General features: G+C 42.2%; 1 protein-coding gene across 2 annotated transcripts in view; it reads right to left on the bottom strand.

Annotated features, from left to right (window-relative positions):
- The window catches only part of GOLPH3 (golgi phosphoprotein 3), a 40,767-nt gene extending 20,436 nt beyond the window's left edge, over positions 1-20,331 (bottom strand). For both annotated transcript variants that reach the window (XM_028513929.2, XM_036020232.1), the window contains exon 1: positions 19,832-20,331. In XM_028513929.2, coding sequence (XP_028369730.1) covers positions 19,832-20,056 — 225 coding nt within the window. In that variant the 5' untranslated portion in view covers positions 20,057-20,331. The remainder of the gene's footprint in view (positions 1-19,831) is intronic.
- Between the last annotated feature and the right edge of the window lie 1,846 nt (positions 20,332-22,177).

Raw genomic sequence — 22,177 nt, 5'->3', positions numbered from 1 at the left:
CTGCCAGAAAACCAAACTGTATGGAAGTCAGACAACCAAGGAGTTAGAGAAGAAACATTCATCCAGACAGGTGGGGGGGGTGGGCAGAGAGAACACGCAGCAAGGCCAGGGCAGGGCAGGCCAGGCGGCAGCTGGCGGATCAGGTGGTTCCACATTTGCATGCGGGTAAACCCTGAGCAACAACTGGGGAACAAGACAGACCACACAACCCAGCATTCCAGCAATGGGAAATAAAGCTTCAAAACCTCTGACTGAAAAAACCTGTGGGGGTTGTGGTGGTGAGAGAAAACTCCCAGCTCACAGGAGAGTTCGTTGGAGAGCCCCACAGGGCCCTAGAATGTACACAAACCCACCCACCTGGGAATCAGCATCACAAGGGCCCAATTTGCTTGTGGCTAGTGGGGAAGTGACTGAGAGCCAAGCAAGCCCCACTGTTCCCTCTTGGACCCCTCCCCCACAAACAGCACCACAAGGCACCCATGTGGGTTGCCCTACCCTGGCAAATACCTAAGACTCCACCCCTTACTATGTAACTGGCTGACAGAGACAAGAAAATATGGCCCAACTAAAAGAACAGATCAAAGCTCCAAATGTAGAACGAAGCAATGAAGAGATAGCCAACCTATCAGGTGCACAGTTCAAAATACTGGTAATCAGGATGCTCACAAAAATGGTTGAGTATGGTTGCAAAATAGAGGAAAGAGTGAAGGTTACGCAAAGTGAAATAAAGAAAAATATACAAAGAACCAACAGTGACAGGAAGGAAACCAGGACTCAAATCAACAGTTTGGAGCAGAAGAAAGAAATAAACAGTCAACCAGAACAGAATGAAGAAACAAGAACTCAAAAACATGAGGAGAAGCTTAGGATCCTCTGGGAAACTTTAAAACATTCCAAAATCTGAATCATAGGAGTGCCAGGAAGAGAAGAGGAAGAGCAAAAAATTGAAAACTTATTTGAAAAAATAACGAAGAACTTCCCCAATCTGCCAAAGGAAATAGACTTCCAGGAAGTCCAGGAAGCTCAGAGAGTCCCAAAGAAGTTGGACCCAAGGAAGCACACACCAAGGCACATCAAATTACATTACCCAAGATTAAACATAAGGAGAGAATCTTGAAAGCAGCAAGACAAAAGGAGACAGTTACCTACAAAGGAGTGCCCATAAGACTGTCAGCTGATTTCTCAAAAGAAACCTTGCAAGAAGGCAAGAAGGGGCTGGAGAAAAATACTCTAAGTGATGAAAAGCAAGGACCTACATCTAGATTACTCTATCCAGCCACACTATCATTTAGAATGGAAGGGTAGATAAAGTGCTTCCCAGAGACGTTCAAGTTCAAGGAGTTCTTCATCACCAAGCCCTTATTATATGAAATGTCAAAGGGACTTAGATCTAAGAAAAAGATAAAAAACTACAAACAGTAAAATGAAAACAAACTCACAACTATCAACAACTGAACCTAAAAAACAAAAACAAAGCAAACAACTAGAACAGAGTCACAGGAATGGAGATCACATGGAAGGTTATGGGGGGCGGGGGGAGACTGGGGGAAAAGGCACAGGGAATAAGTAGCGTAAATAGTAGGCACAAAATAGACAGGAGAAGGTTAAGAATAGTACACGAAATGGAAAAGCCAAAGAACTTATATGTACGACCCATGGACACGGACTAAGTGGGAGAGATGCTGGGGGGAGGGACTGTGCAGGGCAGAGGGGGACAAGAGAGAAAAAATAAAATGGGACAACTGTAATAGCATAATCAATAAAATGTATTTAAAAAAAGAAATTGCAATCACTGAACACTGCTGCTGGAAACATAAAATGGTTCTGCTACTGCAGAAAATAGTATGGTAGTTTCTTCAAAAAATCAAACATGGAAACAAGTTTTTTAACTCCACCCAAGATGACCTTGCACAAGAAAGAAATTAAGATTACTTAGTTCAGTTCTTTGCCTTCAGAAAAAGAAGGATGCTAAACCTGATAGAAAGTATAGAGAGTCCATGACTATAAATACATCAGGATTAATTGGGTCCACATCAATCAATACCTAACTTTTTAGTCTGGTCTGATCAGATCATACCTAGAGTAACATGCTCAGTTCTGGTAATCCCAAGAGAGGAGGAGAAAGGTCAAACAGGAGAAAGTCCAGAAGAAAATGACCAAGGTGGATGATGCATCTAAAGTTATGCCAGTGAAAAATTAATTAATGAATAATAAATAATTAATTTAAAGAATTTAAAAAGAGAAAACATAACAGCATCTTACCTTGGTTGAAAATGCTTGCCATTCAACCAAGGTAAGCATTCAACTATGCTGGGCATAGTTTTAAGCACAAAGTCACTTATTTACATGGATTTACTCCCTTAATTTTCAAAGGAACTATATGAAGTAGCTACAATTATTATTTCTGTTTTTGCAAACGAAGAAACTAAACTACAGAGAGGTTAAGCAATTTGTCCCAGGATATGTTTTAGTAAGAAGCAAAGCTAGGGTTCTGGCTTGAGTCTGCATTTTCAAGTGGATGCAACCTCTGGAATCCCTCATGTCAAGGGATACCCTACCCGAGGGTAGCTGCAGAGAAATATCTAACCTCCTCGGGAGACAAATGGTTGGTTTCATTGCCTCATTTCACTCGTCCACGGAGGCAGGTAGGCAGGTTGACCATCTTTGTGATCTAGAAATTAATAGGTATTTCATTCCAAGTCATCACCAAAGGATGCTGCTTCTGCAACTTGAGTTTTTAATGTGCTTTGATCCTAATATTTTACAGATCAGAACTCATGTGAGCTGCATCTGTCTTATGAAAATTTGACTCCATTAGACCTGAACTCAGACCCTAACTCTGCCTCTTACTAGGTGTGTGTGTGGACTGGGGTTAATGACTATACCATGAGACAGCTTCCTCCTTGTGAAATGGATGTTCTAATGCCAGCTTTGCAGAGTTTTTGTGAAGAATAAATGAGATATCACATAAAAACTCCCCTGTAAAGACCTGACACATAAAATAAGTATTCCAGAAAAAAACTTAAACACAGAACCACTATATGATCTAGCAGTCACCTCTAGGTCCATAATCAAGAATTGAAGCAGGGACTCAAACAGGTATTTGTGCAACAATGTTCAAAGCAGCCTTATTCACAATGGATAAAAAGTTGAAACCACCAAAATGTCCAACAAATGAACAGATAAACAAAACATGGTACATACATATAACATGATATTATTCAGCCTTAAAAAGGAATGAAATTCTGACGGGTACAGAGTTTCAAATGATGAAAAAGTGCTGGGGTGGACAGTGATAATGGCCACAACATAGACAAGAACGTGAATGTCTTTCATGCCACTCAACTGTACACTTTAAAACGGCTGAAATGATAAACCTTATGTTACCTATGTTTCACCATAATTAAAAAATTAAAAACACAAAACTTACAGCTTTCCTTCTACTCTTTTAGATCTCTCAGTCACAATTAAGACTGTGAAGACTGGAGAAGGGAACCATCTTAAAATGTTTCTGGCTCAGCACAGGAGACACTGCCCTCATCATGAAAGATCCCAAACTATATTTGAGGACAAGTGACAGATGGATAGATGAATGGATGGATGATACGCAGAGAGAATATTCTAAGTTCAAAACTTATAAATAATAATTTCTAAATATACCAAGTATTTTGTAAAAAATCACTAAAAATACATTTTAAAACAATTTTCTATTTTTAATTTAAAATTTCATACGCACCCTCTTAAAAGACTGACAACGAAATGGAAGTTTATCCCCAAATCAATTTCCAGCCAACTTCAAACTACTTTGTGAATACAGCTCCCCGGGAGAGTGTGCTCCATGCCCTGGCTGCCCCTACTCTCCTAGAACGGAACACCCTTCCTCCTGTACACAGTGTGACACCCAGTTCCACTCCTCCGTGCTCCTCACACCCTCCAGGACGGCCTCAGCCTAATTCTGTGCTTCCTCTGAACTGAAAATGCACTGTCTCCACTGCCCAAGTGGCACTAGGAATGCTACTCTGCACCTTTACTTTCATTCTCACGTGTCTTGTCTCCCCACCACAAACTACAAGCTCAGACTACAAGCATGTGAAGACTAGGACTATACTTATTACTTTATTTTATTCCTAGATGCATTTAATAAAAATAAAAAATAAATTAAAATAAAAATTTAAAAACCCTGCACAAAACACAACTTTATAATTTGGTGCAATTTTTAAAATTATTGTTTCCACATCTTTCTCCATTCTCAACCTCCTTACAATGAAGAGAAAATGCAAAGTAAATTAAAAGATACAGAGATGAACCTCAACAGAATAAAGGCCACAGGTGTCAAACCCAGAGTTAACATTACAGTCAGTGGTAAACAGCTGAGAGCTTTTTCTTTACAATCAGGAACAAGACAAGGATGTCCACCCTCACATGTTTATTCAACACTGTGTTGAAAGTCCTAGCCACTGCAATCAGACAAGAAATAAAAGGCCTCTAAATTAGGAAGGAAGAACTAAAACTGTCATTATTTGCAGATGATATGATGCTATATATAAAGAACCCTAAAGAGTCCATCAAAAAACTATTAGACCTATTGAAGGAATTCAGTAAAGTAACAGGATACAAATTAATATTCAGAAATGAATTGCATATTTATACACCAATAATAAACTATCAGAAAGAGAAATTAAAGAAACAATCCTACTTATAATTGCATCAAAAAGAATAAAATGCCTAGGAATAAATTTAGCCAAGGAGGTAAAAGACCCGTACTTGGAAAACTGTAAGACACTGAAGAAAGAAAACACAAATAAATGAAAGCATACACTGTGCTCCTGGACTAGAAGAATTAACAACATTAAAATGTCCATACTGCTCTCAGTAACCCACAGATTCGATGCAATCCCTACCAAAATACCAATGACATTTTTTACAGAAATAAAATAATCCTCAAGTTTATATGAAACCACAGAGGACCAGAATAGCCAAAGTAATCTCGAAAAAGAACAAAGTTGGAGGTATAATGCTACCTGACATCAAACTGTACTACAAGGCTATAGTTACCAAAACAGCATGGTACTGGCATAAAAAGAGACACACAGATCAATGGAACAGAATAGAGAAACCAGAAATAAAGCCATGCCTATTGAGTCAATTAATCTATGACAAAGGAGGCAATAATATACAATGAGATAGTCCCCTTAATAAATGATGCTGGGAAAAGTGGACAGATACATGCAAAAGCACTAAACTAGACAACCTGCTTATGCCATACACAGGAATAAACTCAAAATCAATTAAAAACTTAAATGGAAGACCTGAAACCATAAAACTCCTAGAAGAAAATATAGGCAGTAAACTCTCTGACATTGCTCTTAGCAATTTTTTTTTTTTAGTATGTCTCCCCAAGCAAGGGAAACAAAAGAAAAAATAAACAAATGGGACTACATCAAACTTAAAAGGTTTTTGCACAGTGAAGGAAACCACCAACAAAATGAAAAAACAATCTACTGAATGGAGAAAGATTATTTGCCAATGACACAACCAATAAAAGGTTAATATCCAAAATACATAAGGAACTCATACAACATCAAAAAGACAATCTCATTAAAAAATGGGCAAAGGACCTGAACAGACATTTCTCCAAAGAGGACATACTGAGGGCCAACAGACATATAAAAAGATGTTCCATATCACTAATCAGGGAAAATGCAAATTAAAAGCACAATGAGGTAACACCACACACCTGTCAGAATGACTTTCATCAATAAATCAACAAACAACAAGAGTTGGCAAGGATATGGAGAAAAGGGAACCCTACTGCACTGTTGGTGGGATTGTAAATTGGTGCAACCACTGTGGAAAAAGTATGGAGGTTTCTCAAAAATTTTAAAACAGAACCATCATATGACCCAGCAATTCCACTTCTGGGTAGACATCCAAAGAAATCCAAAACACTAATTCAAAAAGATATACACATCCCTATGTTGACTACAGCATGGTTTACAATAGCCAAGATATGGAAACAACCTAAGGGTCCACTTATGGAGGAATAAATAAAAATGGATGTGGTACATACACACAATGGAATATTCCTCTGCCATAAGAAAGAACAGAATTTTGCTATTTGTGACAACATGGATGGACCCACAGGGTATTATGCTAAGTGAAATAAGTCAGACAGAGAAAAGACAAATACCACAATTTCACTTACGTGTGAAATCTAAAAAAATAAACACACAAAATAGAAACAAACTCATAGATACAGAGAATAAACTGATAGTTGCTAAACTGGAGGGGAACTGGGGGCTGGGTGAAAAAGGTGAAGAAGTACAAATGGGCAGTTCAAGTAGTCACAACGGTGTAAAGTACAGCATAGGGAGAACACTGAACAATACTGCCGCAACTGTGTGTGGTGCCAGGTGGGTACTAGATTTACTGGGCGGATCACTTCCGAAGTAATATAAAATGACTAAGCAATATGCTATACACTTGAAACTAATACAATATTCAGTATCAACTGTAACTGAAAATAATTTTATTAAAATAACAGTCATGAAGATGTAAAGTACAACATAGGAATTAGTCAATGATACCGAAACAACTATGTGCAGTGTCAGATGGGTAACAGACTTATTGAGATGAGCACATGGTCAAGTACACAAATGTCTAATCACTATGTTGTACACCTGAAACTACTGTAATACTGTACATCAACTGTAACTGAAAAATAAATTTTAAGAAAATAAAAAATTACTTTAGCCCTGGCTGGTGTGGCTCAGTGGATTGGGTGCTAGCCTATAAAAAGAAGGGTCGCTGGTTCGATTCCCAGCCAGGGCACATGTCTGGGTTGCTGGCCAGGTTCCCAGTAGGGGGTGTATGAGAGGCCACCACACACTGATGTTTCTATCCCTCTCTTCCTCCCTCCCTTCCCCTCTCTCTAAAAATAAGTAAATAAAATCTTTAAACAAAAGAAAAAATTACTTCAAAAAGATGAAGAGCCCTGGCTGGTGTGGCTCAGTGGATTGAGCAGTGGCCTGTGAACTGAAAGGTCACTGGTTCAATTCCCAGTCAGGGCACATGCCTGGGTTGCAAGCTAGGTCCCCAGTTGGGAACATGTGAGAAGCAACCAATCAATGTTTCTCTCGAACATCAATGTTTCTCTCTCTCCTCCCTCCCTTCCCCTCTCTCTAAAAATAAGTATCTTGAAATAAATATGGAGGAAATAGATTTTTTCCAATAAGATAAAAAAGAAAGGGTTATGGGGTCAATGCCATTTCCAGGGGACCCAGCTCTATCACCCTCAGAAAAGACCCTGCCTGGGCAGCTCAGTTGGTAAGTGCCTCATCCCCATATGCCAAGGCTGCAGGTTTAAACCCTGGTCAGGGCATATACAAGAAGCAACCAATGAATGCATAAATACATGGAACAACAACAAGTTGATGTCTTGCTCTCTCCCCCCACCAAAATCAATAAACAAAAAAATTTTATAAAGAGATCCTAGCCTTGAAGTTAGGCCAGAAGGACAGACATCCTTCCCCTAAGTTAAAATAGGAGATGGGGCCAACCAAGATGAAGGTGTAGGTAGATACACTGTGCCTCCTCGCACAATCAAAAGAAAGACAACAACAAATTTAAAACAAAAAAAACAACCAGAACTGACAGAAAATTGAACTGTATGGAAGTCTGACAACCAAGAATTTAAAGAAGAAATATTCATCCAGACCAACCGGAGGGGCCGGGAGGACTCCCAGCAAGGGGACTGCTGACAGACCCACGAAGCGGCGGCTGGTGGACTGGGAGGTCCCACATCTGTGTGCAGGTAAACCCCGAAGAACAACTGGGGAGCAAGACAGATCTCACAACCCAGGGTCCCCACTCAGGGAAATAAAGCCTCAAGCCTCTGACTGAAAACACCTGTGGGGGTTGAGGCAGCAGGAGAAACTCCCAGCCTCACAGGAGAGTTGTTGGAGAGACCCACAGGGTCCTAGAACGTGCACAAACCCACCCACCCAGGAATCAGCACCAGAAGGGCCCACTTTGCTTGTGGGAAGCGGAGGGAGTGACTGAAATCCAAAAGAGAGCAGAGCAATCAGCACTGTCCACTTCGGACCTCTGTCCCACATACAGCGTCATAACGCAGCCACGTGTGTTGCCTTGCCCTGGTGAACACTTAAGGCTCCGTCCCTAATATGGAACAGGCACACCAAGACCAAAAAAAAAAAAAAAAAAGGCTCAAATGAAGGATAGTTCAAAGCCCCAGAAAAAGTACATTTAGAAGAGATAGCCACCCTATCAGATGCACAGTTCAAAACACTGGTAATCAGGATGCTGAAGAATTGGCCAAATATGGTCACAAATTAGAGGAAAAAATGAAGGCTATGAAAAGTGAAATAAAGGAAAATGTACAGGGAACCAACAGTGATGGGAAGGAAACCAGGACTCAAATCAACCTTTTGGAGCAGAAGGAAGAAACATTCAACCAGGAAAAAAATGAAGAAATAAGAATTCAAAAACATGAGGGGAGGCTTAGGAACCTCCAAGACATCTTTAAACATTCCAACAACCAAATCATAGGGGTGCCAAGAGAAGAAGAGGAAGAGCAAAAAATTGAAAATTTATTTGAACAAATAATGAAGGAGAACTTCCCCAATCTGGCAAAGGAAATAGACTTCCAAGAAGTCCAGGAAGCTCAGAGAGTCCCAAAGAAGTTGGACCCAAGGCACATACATTACCCAAGATTAAAGATAAGGAGAGAGTCTTAAAAGCAGAAAGAGAAAAGGAGACAATTACCTAAAAGGATTTCCCATAAGACTGTCAGCTGATTTCTCAAAAGAAACCTTGCAGGCAAGAAGGGGCTGGAAAGAAGTATTCCAAGTCAGGAAAGGCAAGGACCTACATCCAAGATTACTCTAACCAGCAAAGCTTTCATTTAGAATGGAAGGGCAGATAAAGTGCTTCCCAGATAAAGTCAAGTTAAAGGAGTTCATCATCACCAAGCCCTTATTATATGAAATGTTAAAGGAACTTATTTAAGAAAAAGAAGATAAAAAATATGAACAGTAAAATGACAACAAACTCACAGTTATTAACAACCACACCTAAAACAAAAACAAACTAAGCAAACAACTAGAACAGGAACAGAATCACAGAAATGGAGATCACACAGAGGGTTATCAGCAGGGAGTGGGAGAGGGAAAAGGTCCAGAGAATAAGTAGCATAAATGGTAGGTAGAAAACAGACAGGGGGAGGTTAAGAATAGTATGGGATGTGTAGAAGCCAAAGAACGTATTATATGCATGATCCATGGACATAAAGGGGGACAATGTGGGTGGGAGAGGGTGTGCAGGGAAGAGGGGAAGGACAACTGGAATAGCATAATCAATAAAATATATTTTTTAAAAAAAGGGAGATGGGAACATCAAAGGTAGAAACAAATGGTAATCACAGGTGTTGAAAGGTCAGGGACCTTTTGAAGCTTCCTGATTGGGAGCCCCAAGACATCTGGAAGCCTGGCTTGTGGTGCGCCCACTATGGTGTGCACTTCACATGGGTTTTTAACTGTCCTTAGAGTCACTTGTTATTTTGGAGGTTTGGAGGCTTCTGATAGCTCTGCAGAGAGTTAACAGTATCTATAAGGACTGTTTGAAGAAGACCTTGGGACTGGCCTAAAAATAAGAAGTCAGGTGGTAGGTAGTTCACGTTTCCAGATTTCCCAGCCAGGTGGGCCAGGGACTACCCCTTTTACAGCAGCTCCCTCAAAAAAACGTTGGCATATTCAGCACAAATGCACTGCATTTGAATGGAATGTTCAATAAGCTCAGCACATAAAGTACAAGAGGGTCAAGAAATACTAAAATAGGGAACTTCCGGCAAGATGGAGGAATAGGTGGATGCACCGTACCTCCTCGTACAACCAAGATTAGAAAACCAATAATTTACAACCATAATTTACTATCAGAATAACACCCAGATCCGGCAGAGGATTTATCTGAATGGAAGTCGGGCAGCCAAGAAGTTGAAGTAGACGCGTTCATCCGGACTGGTAGGAGAAGACGAGCCGGGCGGGCGCGGGGCTGGCTCGGGTTGGCGGCGCACAGAGGTCGGGGGAAGGTTTGGCGCGAAATCGGCGCAAAAGCCATCCGGGGGCGCAGGAAGGCAGCGGTGATCCCTGAGTACGCAAGCTGCGGCTGGCAGACCCAGAGGGGCAGCGATTGTGGACCAGGGCAGAACTCGCAGCCCAGAAGCCCAGACAAGGGTCTGAGTCCAGGGGAACGGAACTATCGCCATTGTTTTCACCTGTCCCCGCTCTGGCTCCCACCCTGCCACCACATATAACGTCACAATCTAGCGACTGGTGAGCACCTAAGGCTCCGCCCCCCCACCGTAACAAGAGCAACCAGACCAAAAAAAAAAAAAAAAAGGAGAGACAGGAGAAAAAAATATGTTTTCAACAGAGCAGATCAGTCCCCTAGGACTCATCCTTTTGAGCGACCAAGAATTAGCCAATCTATCAGATGCGCAGTTCAAAACACTGGTGATCAGAAAGCTCACGGAACTGGTAGATTTTGGACGAAATCTAGATGAAAGGATGCAGGTTACCATAAAAGAGATGCAGGAAGATACAAGGAGGAGAGCCAATAGTGAAAGGAAGGAATATGAGTCTCAAAACAATACAGTGGACCAGAAGGAAGATAGAATCAACCAAGCAGGAAAGCAAGATGAAATAAGAATTCAAAAAATTGAGGAAAAGATTAAGAGCATCCAAGACACCTTTAAACGTTCCAATATCCGAATTATAGGGGTACCAGAATCGGAAGGGGAAAAGCAACAGATTGAGCACATATTTGAACAAATAATAAAGGAGAACTTCCCCAATCTGGCAAAGGGAACAGTCTTCCAAGAAATCCAAGAAGCTCAGAGAGCCCCAAAGAAGTTGGACCCAAGAAGAAACACACCAAGGCACATCATAATTACATTAGCCAAGGTAAAAACGAAGGAGAGAATCCTAGAAGCAGCAAGAGATAAGGGGACAGTCACCTACAAAGGAGTTCCCATCAGACTGTCAGCTGATTTCTCAAAAGAGACCTTACAGGCAAGAAGGGGCTGGAAAGAAATATTCCAAGTCATGAAAGACAAGGACCTACATCCCAGATTGCTCTATCCAGCAAAGCTCTCATTTAGAATGGAAGGGCAGATAAAGTGTTTCTCAGATAAGGTCAAGTTAAAGGAGTTCATCATCACCAAGCCCTTATTTTATGAAATGCTAAAGGGACTTATCTAAGAAAAGAAGATAAAGAAAAGGCATGTATAGTAAAAGGACAGCAAACTCACAAATATTAACAACCACACCTAAAGCAAAACCAATAGAAACTAAGTAAACAATTAGAACAGGAACAGAACCACAGAAATGGAGGGCACATGGAGGGTTAGCAGCAGGGGGGTGGGAGGAGGAGAGAGGGGGAAAAGGTATAGAGAATAAGTAGCATAGAATGTAGATTGAAAATAGATAGGGGGAGGGCAAGAATAGTACGGGAAATGTAGAAACTAAAGAACTCACAAGTATGACACATGGACATGAACTAAAGGGGGGAAAAGTGGGTGGGAGGGGGGTACAGGGGGGAGGGGAGAGAAGGAGGGAAATGGGACAACTGTAATAGCATAATCAATAAAATATATTAAAAAAACAAATACTAAAATAGTGAAAATACTAAATATTTGTCAAGACCACTATAAATTTTAATTCCCTTTTCTAAGCTAGGTAAATATTCATTTGCATCAGTTCAGTGCCACTGAGCTTTCCAAGTGCTTGCACACAGGCCAATTCCCCGGATCACTACGATTTAGGGCTTGACTTATGGGACAGCCCACAAACGTAGGCCCATTTTGCCCAGGGGAAAACTGAAGGTCTAAATTCAAATCATTCGGTTTATCCTAGTTCTTCTACCTAGTCAAAGGCAAAGCTGGGAGTCAAGAGCAGGGATCTTTTTGCCGCAGATCCCTACGTCCCTACTGCACGTAACACGTACTTCCACTAAAGTAATTCTTTCGCTGAAATCACCGGCACATCTGTCTTCCACACAGACTGGATGCTCCCTGAGAATAAAAGTGTTCTGTCGCCCCACTGCCTAGCAGAGAGACTGTCACACGGGTGTTCAACAGCTGACCTGAACTAAACATATGGACCCTAAACCTGTTTCCAGTTTTTATAAACAGCATATACATAGGAAAATTAAGTGACAAACTCAATTCAGAGACTGCACTGAAATTTAAGTTCAATTCTTAAATGTTATTTCTGAGCTTATTTTGTTTACATATTCAATAGCATTTACGAAACTGGAACTAGGAAATGAAACTGCAGTAAAAATAACCATCAGCACTTTATATGCAGTCCTTAAATTTCCAGTCCTCCCAGAGGCTAGTGGGTACAGCAGCACAAAAGTCTACCTACAAATTATCAACCAACACAAACCGTTTTGATCAAAAAATTTAACTCAACTTCCCACAGTTCAGTATGCTACCATTGTTCCTACAATGACTGAACTACAAGACATTCTATTATATAAAAATTCTTATCAGAGAAAAAGATTTCTAAATTTCAGCTAAGCATAAGCTTTGTATTTAATACTAATTTCAGTGGTTCTCAACCTTTTTTTTTTTTTCATGATCACTCCCTAAAGGAGTTTTTTCAGACTTGTTTCCTAATTACCCTCTCCCCCATGAAACTTCAGTAAAATGGATACACTGTAAATCTGTTTACATATTGTATGGGCATCTATGCTTTATACATAAAAAGGGCAAGAACTTTTCACCATCACCACCACCAACATCACCACCCTGAACCAATTTTCACTCCCTTAAGGAGTGAAACTGCCCTCATTGGAAATACAAGATTTACTTAATAAATATTGAGTGGTAGCTATATGCCAGGCTCAGATACTCACTATTAAACACCAACACAATTTAGTTTTTTTCACTTTAGTATAAGAGTTTGCCCAAGGGAACTAAAATGAAAATAGAGACCTTCTTCCTAGTGTTTGTACCTAGTCAAGAGCTCAGCTCAATAAATATTTGATGAGTGCACGGAAATTGTTAGAATTATAGATGTGGCAGTCACAGACCTTGTGAATGCCATTTAGCAAGATGGCCAGGGTACAGAAATGTTGGCTGCACATTTCAAAAGAACTCAAAATCCAATTCACTGAAACCTGGAATTTTCTAGTCAATTTTCAGGAGAAAAAAAGAAAAAAGAAAAAGCAAAGCAAAAACTTAAACTAAAACAAAGAAACAGTTACTACTCAGTAATCTTTAACCTTCCGGTTCACAACATGCTTTGAGTATCTGATGAGAGTTGTCTTCTTTCTCTGGGAAAACATACACACACACACAAAGCACACAATTGCAAAGTGTTCACAATTTCTAAACTCCATCTGTTAACTCCAATTTAAGAACTTCTTCATTAAAGGAGTATGTAAACCAAATGCAGTTTATTAGGTTTAAAAATAAGTTATATTTACCTGGCTGGCGTAGCTCAGTGGATTGAGCGTGGGCTGAGAACCAAAGTGTCGCAGGTTCGATTCCCAGTCAGGGCACATGCCTGGGTTTGCAGGCCACGGCCCCCAGCAACCGCACATTGATGTTTCTCTCTTTCTCCCTCCCTTCCCTCTCTAAAAATAAATAAATAAATAATCTAAAAAAAGGGGGGGGGGTGTTGCTTTAAAAAAAATAAGTTATATTTTCATTTAAATATAAGTTTTTAAGCTTAAGTGTGTACTTAACCAGAAGCTTTCTTTTTGGTAACGTAACAACCTTAATATAAATTGTATTCATACACATCAGAGGTTTACCAAACAACTAATAATAAGAGAAGCAGGCCACATAATATCTAAATTAATACAAGTTAACACAACTCCATATCATATCTAAATTAAAACCTCAATATTTACTAGAGCCACAAACATCAATTTCAAAATAAAGCCGGCCTCCCCGCTTTGGTACATGTCACTACACGTGTCAAATAGAAGAAACACAGGGACAAGCACAGTCTCCTGGTGCCACTTCAAAAGAGGACTCTCGAGAAAATAAACTCCCCTAAACAAAGACCACAGCAACTCTGAATCACACCGCTCGCTCTGGTTAATAACACAAGTTATGCAGCTAGGAAGCAGGGAGAGTCTGCTTGGGCAGGAAGGGGTGCTGGGCCGAAAGGCTGACCTGACAGCATGATGCCGCCCCCCGGGGGGCCAGCCTTTGGCCACACATAAAATACACTGTGACACGTAATCACAGGAAAATCTCATGTCTTAAGTAAATTTACAATTTTGTGTCGGCCCACATTCGAAGCCATCCTGGGATGCATGTGGCCGGCGGGCCGCAGGTTGGACACCCCTGAAGAGTATTTTTGAGACTTACGTATAAGCTGACATATACAGTAAATATACTTTACTATAAAATGTATTTCTTATCAGTAAAACTCTCCAAATATTTCAAAATTGGGTCATAATAATTTCAAAGTACAATTCTAAAAGATAATCTCGGATGATCCATACACAGAGGCTCAGAAGGTTTAAAGTTACTAAACATCAAATATTAGTATTTTGGCCCCATGCACTAAAAAGTTGCTTCAACAGTATAAAATCTTGTTTAAAAGGTATAATTAAATGATTAAATTAACATCAAGAATGAATTTTTTTTTTAGTTTCTGTATCTCTCATACTTGGTACCTTCTTTTAAATATACCTTAAAAAGAAAAAAAAGTTCAAATCTTTAAAAAATATGAAGGAACTATTATTTGTATTATCAAGGAATCATAAAATTCCAAAACTCAGAAGCCTTATGATACTTTTATTAAAATCTTAGCACATTTTGAAATACTGAATATTTGTTGGATGTTACTCATCAAATTTGACATGCATAGATGGTGTATATGACTGCATGTACAGAAAGGAGAATTTTTTTAAAAAATCGTACATCTTGATAACTATTGTATTTAAAAGTAGTGACCTTGGGAAACTTATTCCAAAAATGGAACCCAACTATGGGATCGATCTTTGGAGCCAATTTAAAAGCCACACAAAAGTCAGTTCCATCATCTTAAACATGAGTATTCTACCCTAAGTGTAAGTACACACTTAGGGCAGAATATAAAGAGTGAATATACTGCATCAGGGTTCTTGTCTCCAAGCATGAGAAACGTTTGTAACTGACTCTGGCTATCTTTAAAAACAAACTTGACTAGACTGTTCTTGAAGCTTACAAAATCGAAAGGTGCCCAGCAGATGCGAAAGAGAAGCTCAGAGATGGGCATCAGAGAACAGGGTGCTCCGGGAGCCAAGTCAGAGAACAGTCTGAGGCACGCACGCTACCCAGGCTTTGACAGGTCTCAAAACACCCCACGGCCTGTTCTGCTGTGAGGAGCCGAGGCCCCTTGGGGGAAGGAAGGGTGCCTGTTTGGACAAGTCTAGGTCTGGCTGCACCACAGAAGGGACGGGGTACATGCTTCAAAGGGCATCCTGGGTACACACAATGGGGAATGCCCTAGCAAGACAAAACGGGGAAATCTCAGTGGACAGTAAAACAAATACATGTCTGCAACAGTCCGGTCCAAACCACCCTGAGAGAGGACTATTTCTCTACTTAGAGAACGCTGAGGCTCAGAGAGCTTAAGCAGGTAAAACAGAGGATACACCTCAGGCTAGGGCTACAGGACCCCTTTCCACTGTTGGTATTCCACGGACTCCCTCTAAATTATACCTAGCCCTTTAAAATAATCAAATCCAACCTTAAATCACTCAGCTTTGCCACCAAGAAAGATATTTAGAAGCACATGACACCACCCTGACTGGGTAGCTCAAGGTGGCTGGAGTTGTCTCGCCAAGGCTGTGGGTTCCGGTCAGGGAACGGATACAAGAATCAACCACTGAACGCATAGCTCAGTAGAACAAATTGATGTTTCTTTCCGTCCCCTCCTTTCCTCTCTATAATCAATAAATTTAAAAAAATTAAATAAGATAAAAGCACATGACACCAGTTATCTGAGGTAATTCTCAGTGAGGCATTCCGAAAGCACTGACTACTGGAGGCATCCACGAAAAAATTGAATAGTAGTTGGGAAAACACCTGGATCATGTGCTGCCCCTCCCCCTCACTCAACGACAAACAAGATCACAAAAATAGTGCCAACTACGTGGAAACTAAATTGAAGTTTGAGCCTATCTGCCATCCTTGTGTGTCCTCTGAAGATTCACTTCAATACCGGTGTCACTGATGTTCCCCTCAGACTGAGCACAGAAACCCCCGGAAGGATGCAGACATCTGTGTCTCAATGAAAGCCAAAAAAGGAAAATCACGGGTTTAAAATTTTAAAAAAAACAACCCTGAAATGTGTACTTAAATTTAAAAAACGTCTTTCGCAATGACTTTAGAGTCAGCTGTACTAGGTCATCGGCAGCCTGACTATCTGCTTATTGGAAAGCTGAGCCTTATGGTCAGGGAAGAGGGCAGGGGGAAACCACGAGGCAGAATGCAAGCCAAAGTAACCTTTTAACTACTGCAGATCGTGAATGTGTTAAAAGTTGGTAACTCAGTAAGAATGGACAAATGACGACCTTGCACAATGTGAGTGAATCTCACAAACACTGCTGAACAAACGCAAGGCACAAATCAAAGTACAAAAATCAGCAAAACTACTCTCTGCTGAATGCTAAAGCCAAGCTAACTAACAGTGACCTTTCAGGACCAGGCAGTGACTGGAAGGGAAATCCAATGGGGCGTTTGGAGAGCTGGTCATGTTCTGTTTCCTGATCCAGATGCTAGTTTATTAGGTGTGTTCAGTTTGTGAAAATTCACCATATTTATGATATTTGCACTTTTCTGTAGGCTTATTATTCAACAACAAAAAATGTTTTCTAAAAGACTAACTCTCAACTTTTTAAAAAGTAAAAGTAGCCCTGCCAGGTGTCTCAGTTGCCTGAAGCACGTCCTTACATACCAGAAGATCAGGGTTCGATTCCTGGTCAGGGCACATACGTCAGTTGTAGGTTTGATCCCCGGTGGGGGGTGCATATGGGAGGCAACCAATGGATGTTCCTCTCTCACATTAATGTTTCTCTCTCACTCTTCCCCGCCGCCCCCTTCCTAAAATCCATAAACATATCCTCAGGTGAGAATTAAAAAGAAAAAAGCTATGAAAGTAAAACTAATTTCACAATTTAATTTATTTTGATTTCAAATAAGGTTAGCCCACATATATATAGTGTGTCCACCACTAACAACATGCCTCACCTTAAAATTAAATATCTTAAGAGTTCCAGTTATTACAAAGGTAGATGCTGAGTTTGCTGAGTTAAAATAATAAAAAAGCTAAAGCAATAAGTTGACTGACCTATATAAAGTATGGGGCAAAAGCAGGTTTAGAGTTGTTCATATGAAAATACAGTATTTAATAAATCATAATACAAGAATAAACTCTGTTTTGCATATTCACAACTGTAAACCTACTTTTGTTCCACCTTGTATTATGGCTCAAGTCTGGGGTTTGTTTGTAACAAATTTAGTAAGTTAAAATCTAATATTAACCAGCATAAATGCCTAGGCTCCAGGTAAGAGGGTAAGTAACTCCTGCCCCCCTAAAAAGGTGACACAAGTTGAAGACATGGGGGGAACCTCCGCAGGAGAATTAGATGAATGGATGAGTTGACAGACAGGGCTGGTTATTAGTATAAGAAAATGTGAGGACAGGAAAAAATATGCAGGTTAATACCTAAATCTAAACCAATGCCAAATTCCACTCCCACCCACTTCCATTTCAACTCCCTGGACCTGCCTGCAGCAGAGGGGAAAAATTCCCTATGGTGGTTGTTGAAATCAGCAAGAAATGCTCAGAATTAACTAGTGTCTGGACCTTGGCCATGACATGGTAAAGTATAGCCACTCCTGACACAAACAGAACAGATGGTTGCAATTACTTGCCTCCAAAAAACTTTCAAGTATCTATATTTTCTAAGTACCATTAAGTTTCAACAAATTATTTAGGTTATCTTCATGAAAACTCGTCACAGGGAAGTAGTATGTTGATACGCTTTAGCTTAAACATTGGAGTAACACGTACTTAAAAAAACAAAAAAAGTACTTATTTTTCCCCCCATAATTTCTCACTCAGAGTGACTCAAAAATCCAAAACCTAGTTTTGGTTTTAGTATTTCTAAGTGTAGTTGACACACAGGACGTACCCTCACAGAAGTCTCAAAAACTATAAAACTGAAGTATCCACTCAGGAATAAAGACAACTTGTTTTCCTCACTTGACTTTTTCTTTTTCTAAAACGTTACTTTTGTCCCAAAGGAAAAAGATGTTTATTATGAACTTAAAGAAAAATATTTATTACCAAGATTCTAAATTGTAAAGTTAAAAAAGGCAAGTTAAATACTTCCTAAAATGGCAATTCTAGGACACTAGATATCTAGTTTATTTTTCCGAAGAACAAAAATACCATATACAGCCTAGGCCCACTTTGCAGCCAGAGGAACATAACCTTTTTTCATGTGATCTTAGTAAAAACCTGAGCAAATGGGAAACCTAGATATTGCGAATGCTCTAGACAATTCTATCAGGGCAACCTTGAGCCCATTCGGTTACTAAATCTCCAGAGTCCACCAACAGTCCATATATATATAACCTCACCTGTATCTGATAAGTACTGATGAAGTAAAACTAAGTTGCTTCATTAAGAATTAAAAATTTTTGCCCACCTTCCTGGGATTGACCAAACATTCTTACAATCAAAACAAAACTTCGGTACACCTGAAATAAATATAATTTTGCATGTTAACTATAATTTTAAAATACATTTTTAAAAAAGAAAAATAACTTAGATATTTTTGTATCTGACTCTCAAAATGTCTGGTTTCCATGCTGAAAGAAAACAAGCTTCTGCAAGCACCTTACCAAACACCATTTCGACTACCCGTCTCGCCACAGTCTGGGAGTCTCTAAAAATCCTTTTTGTAGGTAGAAAGGCGATAAAGCAATCACAGCAAAATGTTAGTGACAGAACACAGGAGGTGAATACAGAAGGTGTACACTGTAGCATTTTTTTCAACTTCTCTACGTGTGAAAATTCTTATAAGATATTTAGGTGGAAATCATCTTTCCAGGTCAGAACACAAAGAAATGCCTATGGCAACTTCAACCTACCTAAGGCTTTGAAGCCTTTCATGAAATCACAAACCTACTATTTCAAGCACCCCACGCAAAAGCCGTCGCTTGAGATGGCAATACTTTCTGGAGAATAGTTAACTGATAGCTTGTAAAGGCGACACTAAAAATTACCCCTCACCCAAAGCAAGTTTACCTAGAAAGTCATTTTCCAGAAAGTGTCATCAGGATTTTGTTGGACTTTTAACTTTATCAGAGAAACAACTTTGCCTTCATTACCATCTTACCGACATTTTTAAAGATTCCAAACAGTACACCTTAAACTTTTTAAAAATCTCCCAGAAAGCAGATCGGTGGAGCCCTCCCAGGTCCTAAAACCTGCAAAACCCAGGAGTCTCGGGCGCTCGTGGCTCCAGGTGCTTCACTCTACCCGGCAGTCTCCAGGTGAGGACGTTCACCTGGGGTCTGCACGGGCTATCAGCCACGCGCACAGGGGCGAGGAAGAAATGCAGACGCCCAGGGAGTAGAAACGAACGGAGTGAGGGAAAATCCGAGCCGTCTGTGCAGGGAGGACCTGGAAGCCCCAGGCCAGCCGGGCGCTCCCGGGAGCAGGGCTCGGCAGCTCGGAGGACAGACGCCCGAGACACCCGGGCCTCGCGTCGGCCGCCCCCGCCCTGCCCGCACCTCTCGGTCCTTGAGGCCCAGCAGGAGCACCTCCTCCATCAGAGTCAGCCGCGTTTCCTTGGAGTCGCCCTTGTCGTCGTCGTCCTGTTCGTCGCGGCGGCTCTGCGCGTCGTCCTCGCCGCTGCCGCCGCCGCCCCCCGCCGCCCGCTCCTTGTCGGCGGCGTTGCGGGAGGCCTCGGTGCGCCGCTGCACCAGGCCCGAGCTGCGCTGGGTCAGCGAGGTCATGGCTCCGGCCGAGGCCGCCGCGCCGGGCCGACAGGGACGCGGGACCTACCGGCTTTTCTCCCTCCTCCTCCTCCTCCCCCCGCGGCCCGGGCCCCGGGCTTCCGTGTTAAATCCGGACGCTGGGGCGACGTCCGTCGGCGGCCGAACTGGGTGCGCTCATGGGGAGACGGGTCCGGGCGAGCGGGCTGGCCGGGCGTCGGCGCGGCGAAGCGGGGGTTCCTTCCTTCCTTCCTTCCTTCCTGCGGCCGCAGCCCCGCAGGCAGCCCGAGCTCCGAGGCGGCGGCGGCGCCTTCCCAATATGGCGGCGCCGGCTGACGTCACCAGAGGATGTGGCACCGCCGGCGCGGGGCTGGCCCACGGGGCGCCGGAAGCGGCGGGCCCGCACCCGCCGACCGCGACCGCTCCCGAACCCTGGGCTCCCCGCCGGCCCTCTCCCCTGCCTCGGCGTCCCTTCGCGATGGCCCGCGGTCCCCCGTCCATGTCGTGTCCTCCCTCCGTCCGCCTCTCGAGAAACCAGGGCTGGAGCCACGAATCGGGGACGTGGCCTCGCGAGGGCGCACGCCTCCAGCGGTGCCCTAGGCTCCCCGACACCAGCACCCTGGGAGCTGGCCTCGGCCGGGCTGGCGGGAACCGGCTTGGAGTCCAGGGTCCCCGCGAGACACAGGAAGGACTTGGGTCGCGCTCTCTGCCCGCACTCCCTGATCCTGCTCCCTGAAGCAGCAACCGCCTTGGAACAGCCTGAAAGGGGACTTGTAGTGTTTTCTTGGTGTGTTGCTGTCTTAAAGAGGTTAAAACAAATGGAGTAGTTCTGTTTGTAAAACTTTCCGCCTTACCTCCGGACCTGGAAAGTGACCACCGGGGCGCAGTGAGGACAGTTAGTGCTGCCCGGTGCACGCGCCCGGAAAGAACTTTATGGAGAGACAATAAACCTGTTCCAATTCCGTGCCACGTCTTTGCGGACATTAAATCTCCCTCCATTTAATCACTAGGTTACCTTCTCTTGGCTTGCTTAACAGGTTTATGCAAGTTATGTCAAAGAGCAAATGTCAAACCAGAGAGGGGTTTTGGAAGGCCAGAAGGGTGGAGCGAGTAAGTAAAGCATGACCTATTAAGAATAGCATTGTACGCCATCTAATACATTAAATCAGCAGTGACCGCAGGCTGTGGCAACAGAATGGCTTAGATAGACACATGTTGTTGTAACAGGACTTAAGCCCTCATAAATGATACACGCCTGTCCCACACAACATCCTGGCCATAGAGCCGTTCCCCGCCACAGAACCATTATCCGGAGCGGGTCACACACGGTCACCGCGCCAAGCCCTGGCGTGGGTGGAAGGAGGGGGCGGGGTGAGCACAAAGTAGATCTTTTTATTTCCTGGCTATTGTGGGCAAAGTTCAACTTCACCTCAAACAAGTTTTCCTATTCACGTTTAGCTTTTTCTCTTTTTTTCCACCTCCCAATTCTTTCCCAAAGAGTTTAAATGTATCTCCTTGTAAAAGAATGTAATTAACTTCTTATTGGATTAATATCGTCAAATACATAGTCGAAGAAGCATAAACATAGACACAGGGAAAATCTTCGTTCCAGGCCTGCTTCTATTGACCCAGTTGTTTCCCCTTTCCCCTGCCTTAGCAGTTTCAAAATATATGTCAACAAATCCTCTGATACTCCTGCTCTCAAAAGGTGAAGCCTAATTCCCCTCTCCAGAGGCACAGAATATGGGAGGTGTGACTGTGTGTCAGATTAGGCCATACAAATCTTTGCAGCTTCTTTGCTCTCCTTCTTCCCATCTCTCTCCACCTCTCTCCACCTCTCTCCCTGAGGTCATTCAGTCTGAGGAAGGCCAGCAGCCATGTCATGAAGACATGCAAGGAGCCTTCCGGAGAGGCCCAGCTGGGAAGGAGCTGAGGCCTCTCGCACACAGCCACGTGAGTGAGTCATCTTGGAAGTGGATCCCCTGGGCCCTGTCAAACCTTTAGCTGACATTTTGATTGTAGCCTCATGGAAGATTCTGAGCCAGTCCTGCCCCTCTAAGCCCTTCCTGCATTTCTGAACTACAGAAACTGTGAGATAATACATATTTGTCGTCTTAGGCTGATAAATTTGGGGTCACGTTT

The sequence above is a fragment of the Phyllostomus discolor genome, chromosome 3, assembly GCF_004126475.2.
Source record: "Phyllostomus discolor isolate MPI-MPIP mPhyDis1 chromosome 3, mPhyDis1.pri.v3, whole genome shotgun sequence".
Lineage (NCBI taxonomy): Eukaryota > Metazoa > Chordata > Mammalia > Chiroptera > Phyllostomidae > Phyllostomus > Phyllostomus discolor.
This window is presented reverse-complemented; position numbering and strand designations above follow the sequence as displayed.